This window comes from Talpa occidentalis, unplaced genomic scaffold (assembly GCF_014898055.3).
Source record: "Talpa occidentalis isolate TD23 unplaced genomic scaffold, MPIMG_talOcc4v2.1 talOcc4.14, whole genome shotgun sequence".
NCBI classification, from domain to species: Eukaryota; Metazoa; Chordata; class Mammalia; order Eulipotyphla; family Talpidae; genus Talpa; species Talpa occidentalis.
Window position 1 is genome coordinate 41364284 of NW_023601433.1, and position 16119 is coordinate 41380402.

Here is a 16119-nt window from a genome sequence, read left to right on the forward strand (position 1 = left end):
ACCAATGTTACCACAATAAAAAGAAAAAAAATGGTCAGTATTCTTTGAATCTATGGTGTAATTTAAATTAACATTCTGGTAGATTTCTGTTCAGTCATCACTGATGTTGCCCTTCATAGTTGTCTTTGCCTAAAACTCAAAACAATAGAAAACAAAAGAAACCACTGCCCCTAAGTCACCTTCACAACATCCTCAGCCTTTGAATACCATAGTCTCAAATGCCAGTCTCAAGATTCTACCATTTGCTTTAAATCCACGCTGAACAAGGCAGTTCGGTGAACCTCAATTCATCAAGAATTGAGAGCAGCAGCACAGCCTTGCTGCCAACCTGGCTCCACCCCCAGAGGCCAGAATGAGGCACAACATCTGAGTCTGCAAAGAAGCAAACTGAATCTTTACTCTTCTGATAGGAATAGTGGAAATGGCTACTAGGAGAAATTCAATGGATAAAAGAGCTGTTGATAAGATGTGAAGATTCTAGGGCCACGCAGAACTGGAAAAAATATTCATAAACTGGGATTATATGCCTACAAGGATGGTGAAATTCCAGTTTCAAGCAGGTGGAGGGGACCTGTGGTAATGTACATTTAACAAAATCTCAAAACAGTCTGATGCTCAGAAGGGAAAACAAGTTAGCATTAGGTAGATGCAGTGAAAAGTAAATTAATTACTAATCAGAACAACTCCGGCGCCAACACACCACAAACAAAGGAAAAGACACAGGATACTGACAGGCAGACACACTATTGCACAACTAAATGAGAGAAGAAAAGTACATAATGGGCAAGACCTCCCAGTCAGAAGAAAACATGTAACAACAAAATCCCTCAGAAACATCTGATATTATTTAACAGCTAGTAAGAACATGATTTTGATTTAAAAAAAAAAGCCTCAGATGAATTTACAGAATTGAAAGATATTTTTTAAAGACTAAATAGATCTAATAAATTTGAAACAGCAAGGGATAGAAAATGTTTAAAATCAAATAAATGACATAATGGAAAGATGACATAATCTCAGCGTGTATTAAAAAGGCTGGAACCTGAGACAACAAAAAATCACCTCAGAAATTGAAAATCCAACAAGCATAATTCCTGGTCCTGAAGTATAAAATTAACAAATGATGATTTAAAAGAAGTTGTACTTTAATTTTAATATAAACAATTTCAAACTTGAGAGCCAGACAGGTCAAAAAACCAGTCACTGATTTCCTGTCACCAACCACAAGAATCAACTTCCTTCAGCAGTGTTCAACTCTCTCCCCGTCCACTGAACCCCAAAGCGCCTTCAAAACCTGACAGCTGACCAAACCCTAATGCTGCCCTTTCTACCTCCAGTAATTAGTTCAAATCATCCTCAAAGTCCGGACAATTCAACTTTACCTTCAACCTCCTACATCCCTTCATAATTCCAACCAATATCCACAACTTCCAGGGAACTTTCTATAATTAGCTCACATGTCTTTTAGTCCACAAACCAGGGCACTGCATTAGGCTGGCATGAATAAATACTGACGTCAACTCACCATTTTCTACTCAGCCTTGACATTCATGCTTTTAGCAACTAGTTTTGATGAATCCTTAGGAACTCAGATGGGCCAATGCATGTGACAGCATGTATTGCAGAAGCATGACCTAAGTCAGCATGACATGAGCAACCACGTGTGGCAATAGTCACTTAAGCTGGTGAGTGAACTTGCCAACCATCCAACATCACATGTCAAGGAGACTATTCTCTCTTCAGCATCCCAAAAACATTTTGGAAATGTTCTGTTACAATTTTCACACCCTTAGGGACTCAGGACTACATGCTTTCCAGTTCCAATGATCTAAACATATCTTTCCTTTAATAGATAACACAAGACCAGCTCCTTGGAAGAAAGGACTGCGCCTAAAGCTGTGTATTACTGAGACGGGAGACGGGATTGTTTAGGCAGCTGGATGGTTCTTATGTTCTCATGTTCACTTAGTATTAAACATGTTACTCCAATCCTGAGACAAGGTTCCTGTTAAAATGCTTATAGCCAATGTACAGCTACACAGAAATTTTCAATATGACAGCAAATAATTCCAAAAATGTGGAACTAATTCCAGTTCAAACAATTCCAACGAATAAGGTGGTACTCTACTGGCTTTGCCATTTATACTGAGTGGCTTTATAAAAGGGCACTCGAAATACAATCACTAGGTAAATCAAAGATCCCATACTTCTGCAGGACTTATTTGAATGCACCCTGCTGGCAGGATTCTTTTTCTTACCCCAGTTTTCAAAAAATATAATCTTACCTCAAAGTACATCCCAGGACTAAATGGGAAACAGGTAATATTTTTCTCTTCTTCTCCCCAGGACTCCTGAAGAAAAGAGTTTCTTACAAATGCTTTACTATTCAGGCGTGGGTTCAAGTGGAGAGCAATATCCTTTGATTTTCCTGATACTAGATCAACATTAAAACTTTTGAGAGAGAAAAAAAAAAAACACATTAACCACAAAGAAGAGAGTTGTGCTGTTTCTGCAGAATTAAGCTCTGATTATAATTACACAAAACATATGCATGGACAGGGGAAGGCTGGTGAAGGTGAAATTTAAATTCTGAGTTAGCATTCCTGTGATATGTTATTTACAATATAAAAAATGTTAAAATCAATACTGAGATAATAGATCTGGTTGGGAAGAAACTGAAGGGTTAGAACAAAGAAACCAAATAATTACTTCCAGCTGCAGAAGTGTGGGATCCTTGCAAGTAGCTGTTCTCTTGTAATATTTACATGTGTCCTTTTATTTTGAAAGTGTACTGCTATCTGGGAAACAGTTCTAATTTCAAGTTTTTAGAAGTCTAAACATCTCTGGAGGTTTTTAAAGTAGAACTTTTATGAGGCACATGACAAGAGGAGTTCTAATAAAAGTTACCTGATCTTGGCCTTCCTGGAGTTCTACAAAGCAAGAACCAGCCTTGACAAATGCCACCCTCTTGTCTTTTTTTAAAAAAAGATATATTTATTTATGCATACAAGAACTGGGATACAGGCCAGAGGTGCGGGAGGTGAGAAGATTCACCAGAGACAGTGTGGGGAGTGGAACAGGCAGATCTACTGAAATACACTGCTGAGGGGAGCAGTGGGTGCGACTGGAGAGGTCTGCTGCACCTTTGGGTCACCTACCTGGCCGGGGATCAAACTGGTGCTACAATAGTTGCAGATTGCTTCATAGTGCTGACACTTAACCCCGTGCACCACCAGGGAGGCCCGCCACCCTCTTGTCTAGCTACAAAAAGTCTAGATCAGCAGTGCAATTTCCTCTTGCATTCATATTCTCACTTTCCCAATGGGGGGTATGGCACTAGCGCTAGTTAGAGTTTATAAGACTATTATAGGGTGTAAATCAATAAAGACATACTATTACTGGAACTTAGTGACACTGACCCTTTTGCATTTGTATTCACTTCTCCTTTAATGACAACAGTTCGTCCAGGGCCCATTGAGGTGTTCAACCTTGCCGCAAATGGCAGGGTCTGAAAAGAAACCATAGTCAGCACCAAGAAATCTGCAGAAAGGGATCTTATGGAAAAAACTGTCCAAAGACACTGGGGATTATTGAAAGGTCACAACCCTGTAAACCCTATGAAGGCACAGACTAAATATGCCTTGGTCCCAGACAGGTCCCCAGAGTCAACACTCTGGCTCACAGCACACGATGAGTACATTTCAGTCAATTAAATGAATGGACATGGAATGGGAACTGATGGCCTTTGTATGAGTGACACTAAGAAAGTCACCTATGCCTGGGGCATAAAGCTGTGCTCTGCTGAAGGGATGCAGTCAAGATGGGAGGAGTTAAAGAAATACTAACAGCTCAGAGACTTTATGCCTGGGTGACAGATATCTGTGCAGGGACAGCTGACAAATGCAGAGTAGCACCTTTAGGTTTCTAGTGAGGACAGAGGTTACACATACCAGTTAATTAAAACTTAATTTGTTATACAGGATTAAGAAAATTTGGGGTTCTTCAAACCTTTGGCAAACAGTTGAAAGGTAGTATTTTGGCGCAAGTCAAAGTATGATTGGCAGTCGAACCTTTGCTCTTGGTGTAGACAGTTCTGGGTACGATTTTAGAAATATCTCCTCTATTACTAGGCTGTAGGGAAACAGTTCTACAATAAGGTATGGAATGAATGAAGCTGTCTTTCAAGGTTTAAACTACTCATTTCCTGGGCAATTTTATAAAAGGTTCCACATGTTATAATCCAGGCAAAAATACTTACAAGCTACAATGGAATATTATTCAGCAATCAAAAAAGATAAACTTATGCCATTAGCAGCAACATGGATGGAGCTAGAAAAAATTATGCTCAGTGAAATAAGCCAGAAGGAAAAAGAAAAATATCGGATGGTTGCACTTATAGCAGGAATATAGGGGAACCAAGTAAGACATCAGTGTAAAAAAATAGTAACAATACAAACACAAAAAACCAAAAACTGACAATTATAAATCAGGGACCAGAGACATCCTGCAGGGGAGGAGGAGGGAAAGGGATGAGAGGGAGGGAGGGAGGAGCACAGGGGACTGAGGTGATGGTGCACGGGTGCACTGATGAAGGAAATTCTATGGGGACACACCTGAGGTGGAGGGGAAGCAAATATTGTTTAAAAATGAACAATAATGTAAAAAATAAAACAAAAAGATACTTACAAGTTGTGACATGCCAGCATTTTGTACCTATTGGGAAAAGAAAGACAAAATGAGGACATTTGAAAGGGAAGAATTATTTTTATAATAAGAGCAGTTCCCTGGGTGCTACGTGACAACTGGTGTGGAGCTGTAAAGGGGACTCCAGCTACGAGCAGGCTGCTGGGAGTGTTCACCTGAATGCTAGTTAACATGGTTTCACAGGACCACATTTGAGCTTCAAACGCATTTTAGTTGTTCCTCCAAGGTCCTCCCAATCTGCTGAGATTATATTCTATCTCTGAGGTAACAGGTCCAGTAAGATTTCATTTTATCCACTAACAGCAAATTTAAATGGCATTTGTTTAAAATCCATGGGGTAGTTCATTTGCCAATGTACTGACTGTGTTTAATATTTATCGTGTTCAATATTTACAAATACCTCACGACAGTACTATTCAACAGTTGAGAGTTCTTTTACAAAAGAAAAGTGGCGGGTGGTGGGCAGATACACTGGTAGTTTGAGCACAGCAAACCTCACAGAACTGGCACCACAGAAATTTACACTTCTTGTATAATTTTCAAATGATTACTCCCAGCTTATTAATATTAAAAATACAATTTCTCATATTAAAAATATAACTTAAAAAAGCTCAACCACCTGCCACCTAATCTACACTGCATCTAAAAGAGTATTTTTAAATTAGTGGTTTATTAAAAGATTTAATATTTACATTTTCTCTATTAATGTTTTTCAGTTCCAGATTACATGCTTGGCCACTTCTTAACTCCTGAAGAAAAGATAAGATTAATTTTAACACCCATCAGAATTCTAAATACAATCTACTTAACAAAAAGAATTACAATGGTGCTAACCATGAAATATGCTTGAAAATTATGGTTCAAATACATATTAATAAAGGTCCTTCCCCTCCTCTCCCAAAGCAAATTGGCAAACATTAAAGAACTTAAGAAGAATGTGACAAGTGGGCATAGATGCTGAGAGTGCAATTTCTCATCTTTTTGCAGGGCAGATTAATATTACCAAGCCTAACTTAAAATGCAAAAATACCTTTTGACTCACACATTCTACTTCTAGGAAACGAAATATTCCATTGTACTCCTATGCAACTATCCCTTATCTAGCCAAAAGGCTTTTTTGTTTTATTGTTACTGTTTGGGGCTTTCTGGTTAGAAACATAATAGATTTGAGATCCCTTAGTCGATAAGTAGCATCCTGCTGGTCTGGAAGATTTACTTCAAAAAATTAATATGCTAATGAGGGAGGCATTTATGTTATCATCATCTTAGAAGATGCTTAAGCTGTTTCCTACTATTTCATCAGAAAACATCATCAAGAAGATCCCAAGCTACGGCAGGGCACTCACCGAGCTGAAGCGAAAGCCAACTGAATGAATATTCACTTTGCCATAAATGCCCAGAGTATCTATTTTCTCTGGGCTGATCCTATAGGAGTAGAGCAGCATGTGTCTTCCATTTACAGCCACCTAGACAGACACAGAAGACAGTCACACTCCCACACACAGAAGAACCATTAATAAATCTATTAATTTATTCATATTGAAATATTTTTTGGGTTTAATTTTGTACCATTTCCCACAGGCCTCCACATTACCTATCTGCCCCAACTGAGACTGAAAGCATCCACAACACTAGCAGTGCTTAACTTCTCCTGGTCTGGTTAAATGTCATGTACCCTCTCCTCCCTGACAAATGACACATTCAGAATCTATGTCTATATGCACGTGTATACCAATTCATATGCCAAAGAAAACCTGGGATTCAAAGATTCCCCAAAGTGCTCTATAGGCCTCTGGACTCAGATTAGAGATCTGCCCTGCACGCTTGCCACCCCACTGTCCTTGAGGATCCCAGTCTAGGAGAGGCCACCGTGAATGTGGCAGGCACTCAGTAAGTATTTGTTGACTTTGCTGAATGAATGAACATGGGCAGTTACCCAACTTAGTCTGATATTTCTGTTTGTAAGGACAAGTTCCCCCTGAAAGGGCTCCGATTATGAGGAGATAAGATCACCTCTGAGTCTCAGCACAGTGCCTGATGCAGAGCAGTGTCCAGCACACAGAGTCCCCTCCCTCCCCAATGTCAGATATTGTGTTAGGGAATGTCACGAAAACACAAGCAATGTACCCTGTGATCTCTGACCTCAAGGAGTTTAAAATTTCACGGGTGGCAATATGAGATAGGAAAACACCGAAGCACAATAGTGCAGTGTTCAAAAGCATGACACAGACACAAGCACTCAGAAGGTGTGGGAAGGGAGTGATGAATGGGTTTCAGATTTTGGGGCAATGTCTGGTAGCAGTTGAAGGACAGGAAAGATCTGCACCAGAGGTGGGAGAGTCTTCACTCTAAGCAGTACAAAGATCTAGTTTAGGAGGCTGAACCTCTACAGTGGCAGAGCCTCTGGGACCATATTCTACCTTACATACCCACACCAGGTATAAAATGCTCCATGAAGCCTGTGACAGCATTCACTACACACAGGATTTCTAGGGATCTCCTGTGGGTCTAAAATCTCATGATCCTAAAGAACTATCTTGTGTCAGGACTTAACTTTAAAAAACCCTTCTGACTTCTATGCTAGGAGTCTCTGTCTGTCTATATTAGTTTTAGACTTTACTGTACTTTGGTCATGGTGGCTATAATTTAGTATTTCGTGATTAATATAATGCTGGGCCAATTCAGAAGTAAGCTCAGCCCAGCTTGACGTATGTTAGAATAAAAAGATCTGGCAGCACTGAACCGATTGTATATTCCACGTGGCAACATTGACAAGAGATAGTGCCCCATCTCGAATTTAGGTACCTGCCTGACTTTGAGAAAAATTACAGTCAACCTCTTTTTCTGGATTTAAGAAAGGTAAGGGTGAGTTCACTAGTATGAAAGCTGCCCTGTAAGCCTATGATCATCCATGGTATTTTCAGTCTTCAAAACCTACCTGGAATTTGTCTTTCAGTACCATAATTACGATTTCAAAAGATTTTTCTTTCGTGAAAGGCATGTCATAAGTGATCTCTTCCCATCCCCATTTTTCATTTTTCAGAGTATTGCAAACAATGCAGTTGGCCCTTTTGAAGCGCGGATTGAAATGAAAGGCCACGTCAGCTCGGGGCTTCACACTGCTGCCATACTGTAAATCCACCTGGAATCTACAAAGGAAAGAGACACAGACCACTTGAGTCCTCAGCAAGCAGAACAATGCGGGCCGAGTGACCTATGACTGACCCACTCTTCATATTCACACACAGCCTAAACACCTAGAGGCCTAATCTTCCTTTCTTCCTTCCTCAGTAAAAGATCTCTGAGCTGTAGCTGGGGTCCTATCTCTCCAGGATAAAAGTCTGTATTTTCTCATTTCCCTTAGTGGCAGGCACATTCACATGCTTAAAGCTCTGTCACAAGGTGGAAGTGTTCAAGGAAAACTAGTGCCACCTGCCTTAAAAGTTAGTTAGCATCTGCCTTTTGCCCCACCACCCCCTCCAATGCCCCATAAGCCATCCAGTCACCCACGACATGAGGTGAGTGCCAGAGTTCTGGCTTTTAAGTCTCATGAGAAAGAGACCTCACCTTAGGGGTAACAGAGGTGAGCCAAAAGAGGCCTACTTTTCTAACAACTTTGTCTCCTTTGGACTTATCTTTCACATATTATTGACAACACTGTTATTCAGGCACCAGTCACAAAGAGCTGAGCCCAACTCTGATACAGCTTGTATATCAGCCCTCTTTATCCATGAATATACAGTCCAAGAACCCAGTGGATGCCTAAAACTGTGGCAAACCTGCTACCAAAACCTACATGCACACACACCAGTGATTAAGTTTACTTTATAATTGAGGCATAGCAAAGATTAACAATAAATAATACTAAAATAGAACACTCATTACATACTATAATAGGTGTGTGAATGTGTGTGTGTGTCTCAAAATATTTTATTGTGTGTATTATTTTCCAACCTTGGTTGACTATAGGTAACTGAAACCGTGGATAAGGAGTTACTGTACTCATACTTAAAACTACAAGAAACAGCTTTTCAAAGGTGTAACTGTACTCTTTTTGTCCTCTGACCACAATCCCTTTCATTAACCATGTATCTAATTTTTTATATTGAAATCAGTCTTAACAGTAACAAAATAAAAAATTTAATCTTTCTTACAATCTCCTCAGCTGCTAACGAAAGCCAAATCAGGCCTCAAAATAGCAAAATGATCTCTTCCACATTATTTTTTGTTGTTGTTGTTTCACAATCAAAAAGAGACGTTCATTTATGTTCTTTCTTTCCTCTAACACATGATTTTACCTGTCCGAATCACTAGGAACATGTCCACGTATGACAATCAAACTTCCAGGCTCCAATTGCTCAGAAATGGTCCCAACATAAGGAATTGTCTAGGGAAAAAATTTTTTACAAATGTATGTTTACATAAACAAAATTAAAAAACTACTTTTTTTTTGGTGCTGAAACCCAGGAACAAGAAAAACTTCATTTATATTTATTTATAATTTTTTTTTAATTTATGTCTTCTACATCATTGTGTATTCCCCATAAAATTCTCACCACCAGTTCACCCATGAACCATAACCAGAATCCCTTGTGCTCGTATATCCCGTTTTGATCCCTTTTCCTGCCCCTCCCTTTCATCATGTCTCTTATTTAGGGGGCCTGCTAGTTTTGTTTATTATTATTGGATTTTTTTTTTTCTGAATATAGGTTCCCCTATATTCCTCCTATAAATGCAACCATCCGATATTTTGTTTTCCTTCTAACTTATTTCACTGAGCATGATCCCTTCTACCTCCGTCCATATTGCTGTGAATGGCATGAGTTTCTCTTTTTTGATTGCTGAGTAGTATTCCACTGTGTATATATACTACACCTTCTTGATCCAGTCATCTGTTTCTGGACATTTGGGTGGAGAACTTCATTTTTAAAGGCTTTGTATTAATCCACTCAGAATCTAGCATTTTCCATGTTGCCCACACTATTCAAACAGTTACAATGGAACAACATGGCTAGGATGTTCCCAATACCTGCAAAGTCCTCTGAGTTTTTTGGGAATAGACACAAGATAAATAACAGAAATTTCTATTTGGCTAAGGGGTTTTGTGAAATAAAACTTCTACATAATAGGATAATTCTGATAGTAGAAAATTCTTGTCACAATGTCACCCCCCTTTTTTCCTTCTAACATTCCTTTGATGATCCCAACAACAGGATCAAGACCACGCCGGGCCTTACACTAATGTTGATGGAGGTACTGTCCATGGAGGGGCTCCAAAGTTAGCCACTCCTCCACACCTGGGATTTGTCAACCAACCTCTTTGCTGGGTTTCCAGACTGCAACTCACACAGGACTGCTAGAAATCAGAGAACTGCAAGATCTTAAGGATAAGCTCCAGGGGTGGTGAATCTCTCAGGACATGGCATTTACCTACCCTGGCCTGTCCAGTCTGCAGGCATGGGCTCCAGTAGGTGGTCCCACATAGTATTAAGGTCTCAACCTGACCCATTATTCCCTGGGACACAGCCCATTGTGCTGGGTCCTGACACTCTATCAGATCTTGTCAATCCCCTTCCCCAAAGGCAACTACCTCCTCCCTGTCCACTGGCTAGAAACCTATGCTATGTGGCTGCAATTCCTACATCACAACCATCTTCTTCCACTTGGGAGCATCTGATGAGGCCAGCAGGCCAGATATCATAACGCCTTATATCAAGCTCACCCAAATTATGACATATCTGCTAAAATCCTTCCAAGGTAGATCTGATAATGAAGAAATAAGAAAGTGAGACAGGCCATAAAAAATGAGTTGTAAGCTAGTGGCTCATAAAGCTGCAAATCTGTTAAAATTGTCAATCTCTTCCATTGAGGGTTTTTCAGACTCCCCCTCTGTGGGTCCATGACACAACTTTATACTCTCTTTGTCGGCACACATCTCTAGATTGTCTAGATTATGAGTTGCATGGGACAAGACTGGATCATCACTTTCCACAACCCTTGAACAGTGGTCAAGAGATGATCGATACTACATGGTGAATGAATGGGCTCCCATGTGCCCAGAATCTGGGCCCTAGCAGGCCTCACATATGCAGAGAAGCAGCAACTCTGCAACTGCTGAAAAAACAGTGTTGTTACCTTAAGCAACGACACAAGAAACTGCAGAAGCCAGTTTTCATCTGGTGTCCTGGTGACTGCTTGAAGGCAGAGTAGGTGGGATGAACAGAGCCCATTAGGTCAGAAAATGAAAATCACACAAATGGACAGACTGGCTACAGCTGCATATCTGAGTGGTTGGTTTTTGTGTGCAGATAAAGTAGAAGGAATTACACTGCTGCAATGATCTTTTAGGTACAGTGGATTCCACAAATAAGATAGCATTTTCCATAGTGCAAATCTCTTCATAAAATGAGAACAGTTTTTTTTTTTTTTAATTTTTAATTTTTTAAAGGTTTACTTATGCATACAAGAACTGGGGAACAGACCAGAGGTGTGGCAGTGAGAGGATTCACCAGAGACAAAGTGGGGAACAGAACAGGCAGACCAACCAAAACACACTGCTGAGGGGAGCAGCGGATGAGCCAAGAGAGGTCTGCTGTGCCATGTGGGCAGCTCCCTGGTTGGGGATCGAACTCGTGCTGCAGTGGCTGCGGACAGCCCCACAGGTTATGTCTCAACCTCTTGTGCCACCAGGGAGGCCCGAGAACAGTTTTTGTAATTTCAAACTTTATATATGTTCAAATTATATTTATGAAAAATTTTAATAATAAAATTAGTGATGTAAATATCCATGAAAAAGCCTACAAAACTTTATATGTTTTGTATATAGTTAATAATAAATATAAAAAGAAAACACTAATGAAGTAAGCCAAGAATGTTACAATGGTTTTCTCAAAGGGTGGGATTTTAATGTTCTTCTTTGTATACTTTCTAGGCAACCCCAAGCTTTGCAGTTCTGATATTACAAAAATACTTTATGTAAAAAATTACAATACAGGGCCTCCCCTGGTGGCGCAGGCAGTTGAGCGCAGCGCTATGAAGCTGTCCGCAGCCTCTGCAGCGCCAGTTGGATCCCGGCCGGCCAGTGAGGGCCCCACATGGTGCAGCAGACCTCCCCTGTCTCGCCTGCTGCTCCCCTCAGCAATGTATTTCGTCAGTCTGCCTGTTCTGTTCCCCACTTTGTCTCTGGTGAATCCTCTCACCCTCCCGTGCATCTGGCCTGTACCCTGGTTCTTGTATAAATAAATAAATAAATCTTAAAAAAAATAAATAAAAATTGCAATACAGATCTCATATGATCTCATTGAAGACAAAACCATAAGACTAAGCCCCAGTTAGGTTTGGTACTATTTGCCAAAACATCCTGATTGATATTTCTTTGACTTTTTCTATGCTGACTTACTAAATATGTGCTCTAAGCAAGGATCTCTATTAGGTAGACTGCAGCTAGAAAGAGGTATGAGAGGCCTGTCTGTGAGGAACTTAGAGTATGTACAGTTGGGAAGAAGTCAGATGCTATGGAAAGATAATCAGAGCAGAAACATGATACTCTGTTCCAAAGCAGACTCTCTTTCCCATTTCTGGAAAATTCTCTACTTTAAGAACATTAGGCCTCTTCTATACTGGCAAGAGCATAAATTGACAGATAAAACTCTATCAATCAGTACCCCCAGTTCAGACTTTAAGTTAGAATGAGTGATAAGAAGGCTGGAAAGAGAGGAGCAGCTACATCCAGGGACAGAGGCAGCAATGGCATTGCTGGTGCTGCCAGTACAAAAACACGTAAGTTCATCTGTTACCAGTGTTGGTGATAGATGTCTCTTCATGGGAATAATTCTGCAGCATGATTCTGGGTGCCATCTATGACTTGTAGTTGCCAAGCCTGGCTCTTTGGTCCTCCCTCAGTCCTACTGGAAGTTCTAAAGCTTTCCAATATCATTTAATTAATTCCTTTTCTGCTAGAGATTAGCTCCTGTACTTGTAACTATAAACCTTGACCAATATAAAATCTAGAAGAATGGGTCAGAGAAATGTTTCAAAAAAATGTATAAAGAATTCTAACTAAGGTAGACAAAGTTGATGAAGGAAGTGTGATTTGATCCATAAAGGCGTTTCGAACTGCTCTGTTTCTGACCTTGCCTGATTCACCCATATTTAGGCAACCCAGTGGTCCCGCTCCCAAGAAGTCACCATAGTAACCAGAACACAGAATTCCTGGGCTGGAGCAATCCTCCTGCCTCATTCTCCCAAGGAGCTGGAGCTGCAGACACACACCACCAGCAGGAAATGTGATTTGAGCTGGGAAGTATATAGCTGAGTAGAAAGGCGAAGAAGCCAGTTCAGGTAGAAATATCAGTTGACAAAAGCACAAAGTCAGGAAAAGACAAAAGTAGTGAGGGAGCAGTTAGGATAGGATATAATCACAGTCAGATTTTAGACTAACATAGGAAAGTGAGGCTTGAGAACAACAGTTGCGGGGGAGGGTAAAATATACTGGAAGGCAGGGAATATCTGGGAGACAGACATAAGTAATCTTGGCATAAGGAGATAAGGGTATAATCCCAGGCAGATGGCAGTAGGCACTAGGGAGTGAGGGCTGGCAGAGAAGAGAGATCGGAGAGATATTTCAAAAGAAAATGTCTATATAGGGCGACCATCTGAAGTGGTGAAATTTAAAGGAAATAGACTAGAGAAGGAAGATGATGTGTTTAATTTTGAACACTTTTAGTGTGAAGGTTTGGTAGGATATCTAAGAGCCAATATACTAAAAGATTCAGGACCACACACTAAGAGAATGGCCAGAACTCATATTAAAAGTCATAGTAGAAATGATTATGAAAGACATCAAGGTACATAAATTGAGAGATAGCAAGATTTGGGGAAAACATCACTGGTTTGTAAAACTAGGGAATATGAAGAAAGAGTTAACAAAGCACTAACTGATAGGGTGGGCTTACTGTACCTAAACTTTGTAAACAGTGTATGATTTATGCTAAGTATCTGCTTTCTGTTTGGTAGTCTGGAATTTTGGTACATGTTAAGCAGAAGCTATCTTCAACAACCAATCCCCAAGACAAACCCTGGGCAATGAATCTCTAAAGAGCGCCCCTAGTAGACAATATTTCATGAGTGTCGTCACACATCCTGTGTGACTCTGCTGAGAGAATACCTTTCTAAAGGTATTCTCAGATATTCTACTTTTTTTTAAAAGATTTATTTATTTATTTATACAAGCACTGGGTACAGTCAGAAGTGCGGGAGGGTAAGAGAATTCCCCAGAGCCAGAGGGGAGAGCAGAGCAGGCAGACTGATGAAGTACACTGCTGAGGGGAGCAGCGGGCAGCAGGAGAGGTCTGCACGCCATGTGGGACCCTTGCCCGGTGGCCAGGGATCGAACTGGCCCTGCAGAGGCTGCGGGCAGCTTCGCAGCCCAGCGCTCAACTGCTGCGCAACCAGGGGAGCCCTCTAAAGATATTCTAAAGGTACCTTTAGAAAGGTATTCTCCCTTGCGCCACCAGGGAGACTCTTGTGCCAGTATTTTATAAGATGAATCTGTAAAAGTGAAATCACTGGGGCCTCCTGGGTGGTGCAAGGGGTTAAGATGCAACCTATGAAGCTAACCACAGCCACTGCAGCACGAGTTCAATCCCCAGCCAGAGAGCAACCCACATGGCACAGCAGACCTCCCCTAACTCGCCTGTTGCTCCCCTCAGCAGTGTATTTCAGTCAGTCTACCTGTTCTGTTCCCCACTCTGTCTCTGGTGAATCCTCTCATACACACCCCCACCACCCCCAACCCCGCACCTCTGGCCTGTACCCCAGCTCTTGTATGCATAAAAATAAAAATAAAATAAAATAAAATACTGGCACATGTGCAAAAAGATGCATACAATATGATGTATACCACAGAGCTAGATACAACCGAAAAAGGAAAACAGTTCTTTAATAGGGGACAGTACATCCATATAGTGGACTTATGATGTTATCATTAAAATAAATGAAGAAGTTCTAAACATGCTGATGTGTTAAATGGGAAAATGCAGTGGGTAGAACAATTTGTAGAGTATGACATAAGCATGTAAAGTAACAAGATATGTAAAAAGTGATCCACAGGATCCACATTCTTGGAAATTCAGATATTCCCAAGAAGGACACATAAAAAAATGGCAGAAAAATAATTAGCTTTAGGGCAGGGAATTAAGCACTAGGAAGAAGAAAAATTTATGTTTTAATGAAACCCTTATGTTTCATGTAAACTTTTAAAAATAATTTACATAAATTACTTTTGTATTTTCAAAATAATAATAATAAAGAAAAAGTTACTTGGCTTGACAAAAATTTTTTTTAAATTTTGAAAAGATTATCGTCAAGTATCAGGGGCTTGTCAGCAAGTCAGGAAGCAAAAGTTAAAGAGCAGAAGGATACTGGCAGAAAATGGAAAACCACAGTAGGAAAATTGGTTTGGGAAGGTTAGTTTTGAGTTTAGAGTCTGGCATAACATTAAGAAAGCTGGAGATTCACATTAGGTGAAAAGCCAAAATTGTATATACACTGTAGATATATTCAAGAGGCTTAAAGGTGATCAGTAAAGATTTGAAATAAATAGAGGTTAAAGACAAGATTGGTAGACAAGAAATTAAGAGTGAAAAAAATCAGAGAGCAGAGCCAAGGGTAGAACTGATGTCAGAGCAGAGGGAAAAATCGACTCTTGCGAAGGTGGTCAGTAAGCGCAAAAACCAAGGGACAAAAGCTAGAAGAGAACTCTCAGAGGTTAAAAGATTTTACTGTTTTGTGTTTTAATATTGAATCATAAGGTAGAAAGGGAAGTGTTTAGATTACTAAACAGAATCTTCGTACTGTGGAAGCAAGGTTCCCAAGGAAATTGGCATGAGAGTCTCAGCACCAGATGGGATTAATGTTAACAAATGGTGTATTAATTTGGAGTAACAACAAATCTGTTTAATTTCTAAATAATTTCTTAACCAGCTAACACTTAATCATATCTTAACTCCATAAACAATAAAATATTTAGGTAGAAACCAAGTTGCCAAACAATAGATTACATTGAGGGCATTTTTGGTGTGAAGTGAAGACAGTCTTCCAAATTATACACTCAGTATGAACAGAAAGAAAAGTGAGTCTGAGTTTTTTCAGTCTTGGAACTCAATCAGTTGAGCAAGCAGAGGAAATATGTTAAATGGAAAGAAGTGCATAGGCCAATTCTACAATTCACTTTATCTTTTCTGAGAAGAATTAACATTGGGCAGAATTTGTCTAACAAGATTATGGATGAAAACTTTAGAAACCTATAAAGAAATAAAAATTAAAAAGTGGCAGAGCTGTGTTTTCATAATGCTTAATAAAGAATATAGTAGAAACTCAATAAACACTACCTGTTGTTTAAACTGATCTCTAACA

At 39.9% G+C, this 16119-nt stretch overlaps 1 protein-coding gene across 6 annotated transcripts in view; it reads right to left on the reverse strand.

Moving 5' to 3' along the window:
• The window catches only part of LGALS8 (galectin 8), a 33113-nt gene that overhangs the window by 4840 nt on the left and 12154 nt on the right, over window positions 1–16119 (reverse strand). For 3 of the 6 annotated variants that reach the window (XM_037510379.2, XM_037510380.2, XM_054694977.1), the window contains 8 exons: window positions 9003–9091; window positions 7643–7853; window positions 6051–6170; window positions 5397–5453; window positions 4687–4713; window positions 4009–4131; window positions 3420–3508; window positions 2286–2451 (listed from right to left, as the gene is read on the reverse strand). In XM_037510379.2, the coding sequence (XP_037366276.1) occupies window positions 2286–2451; window positions 3420–3508; window positions 4009–4131; window positions 4687–4713; window positions 5397–5453; window positions 6051–6170; window positions 7643–7853; window positions 9003–9091 (882 nt within the window). Of the gene's footprint in view, window positions 1–2285; window positions 2452–3419; window positions 3509–4008; window positions 4132–4686; window positions 4714–5396; window positions 5454–6050; window positions 6171–7642; window positions 7854–9002; window positions 9092–12835; window positions 12869–16119 lie in introns of those variants that run through there. The other 3 variants (XM_054694976.1, XM_054694978.1, XM_037510382.2) reach the window with 3 other exon arrangements.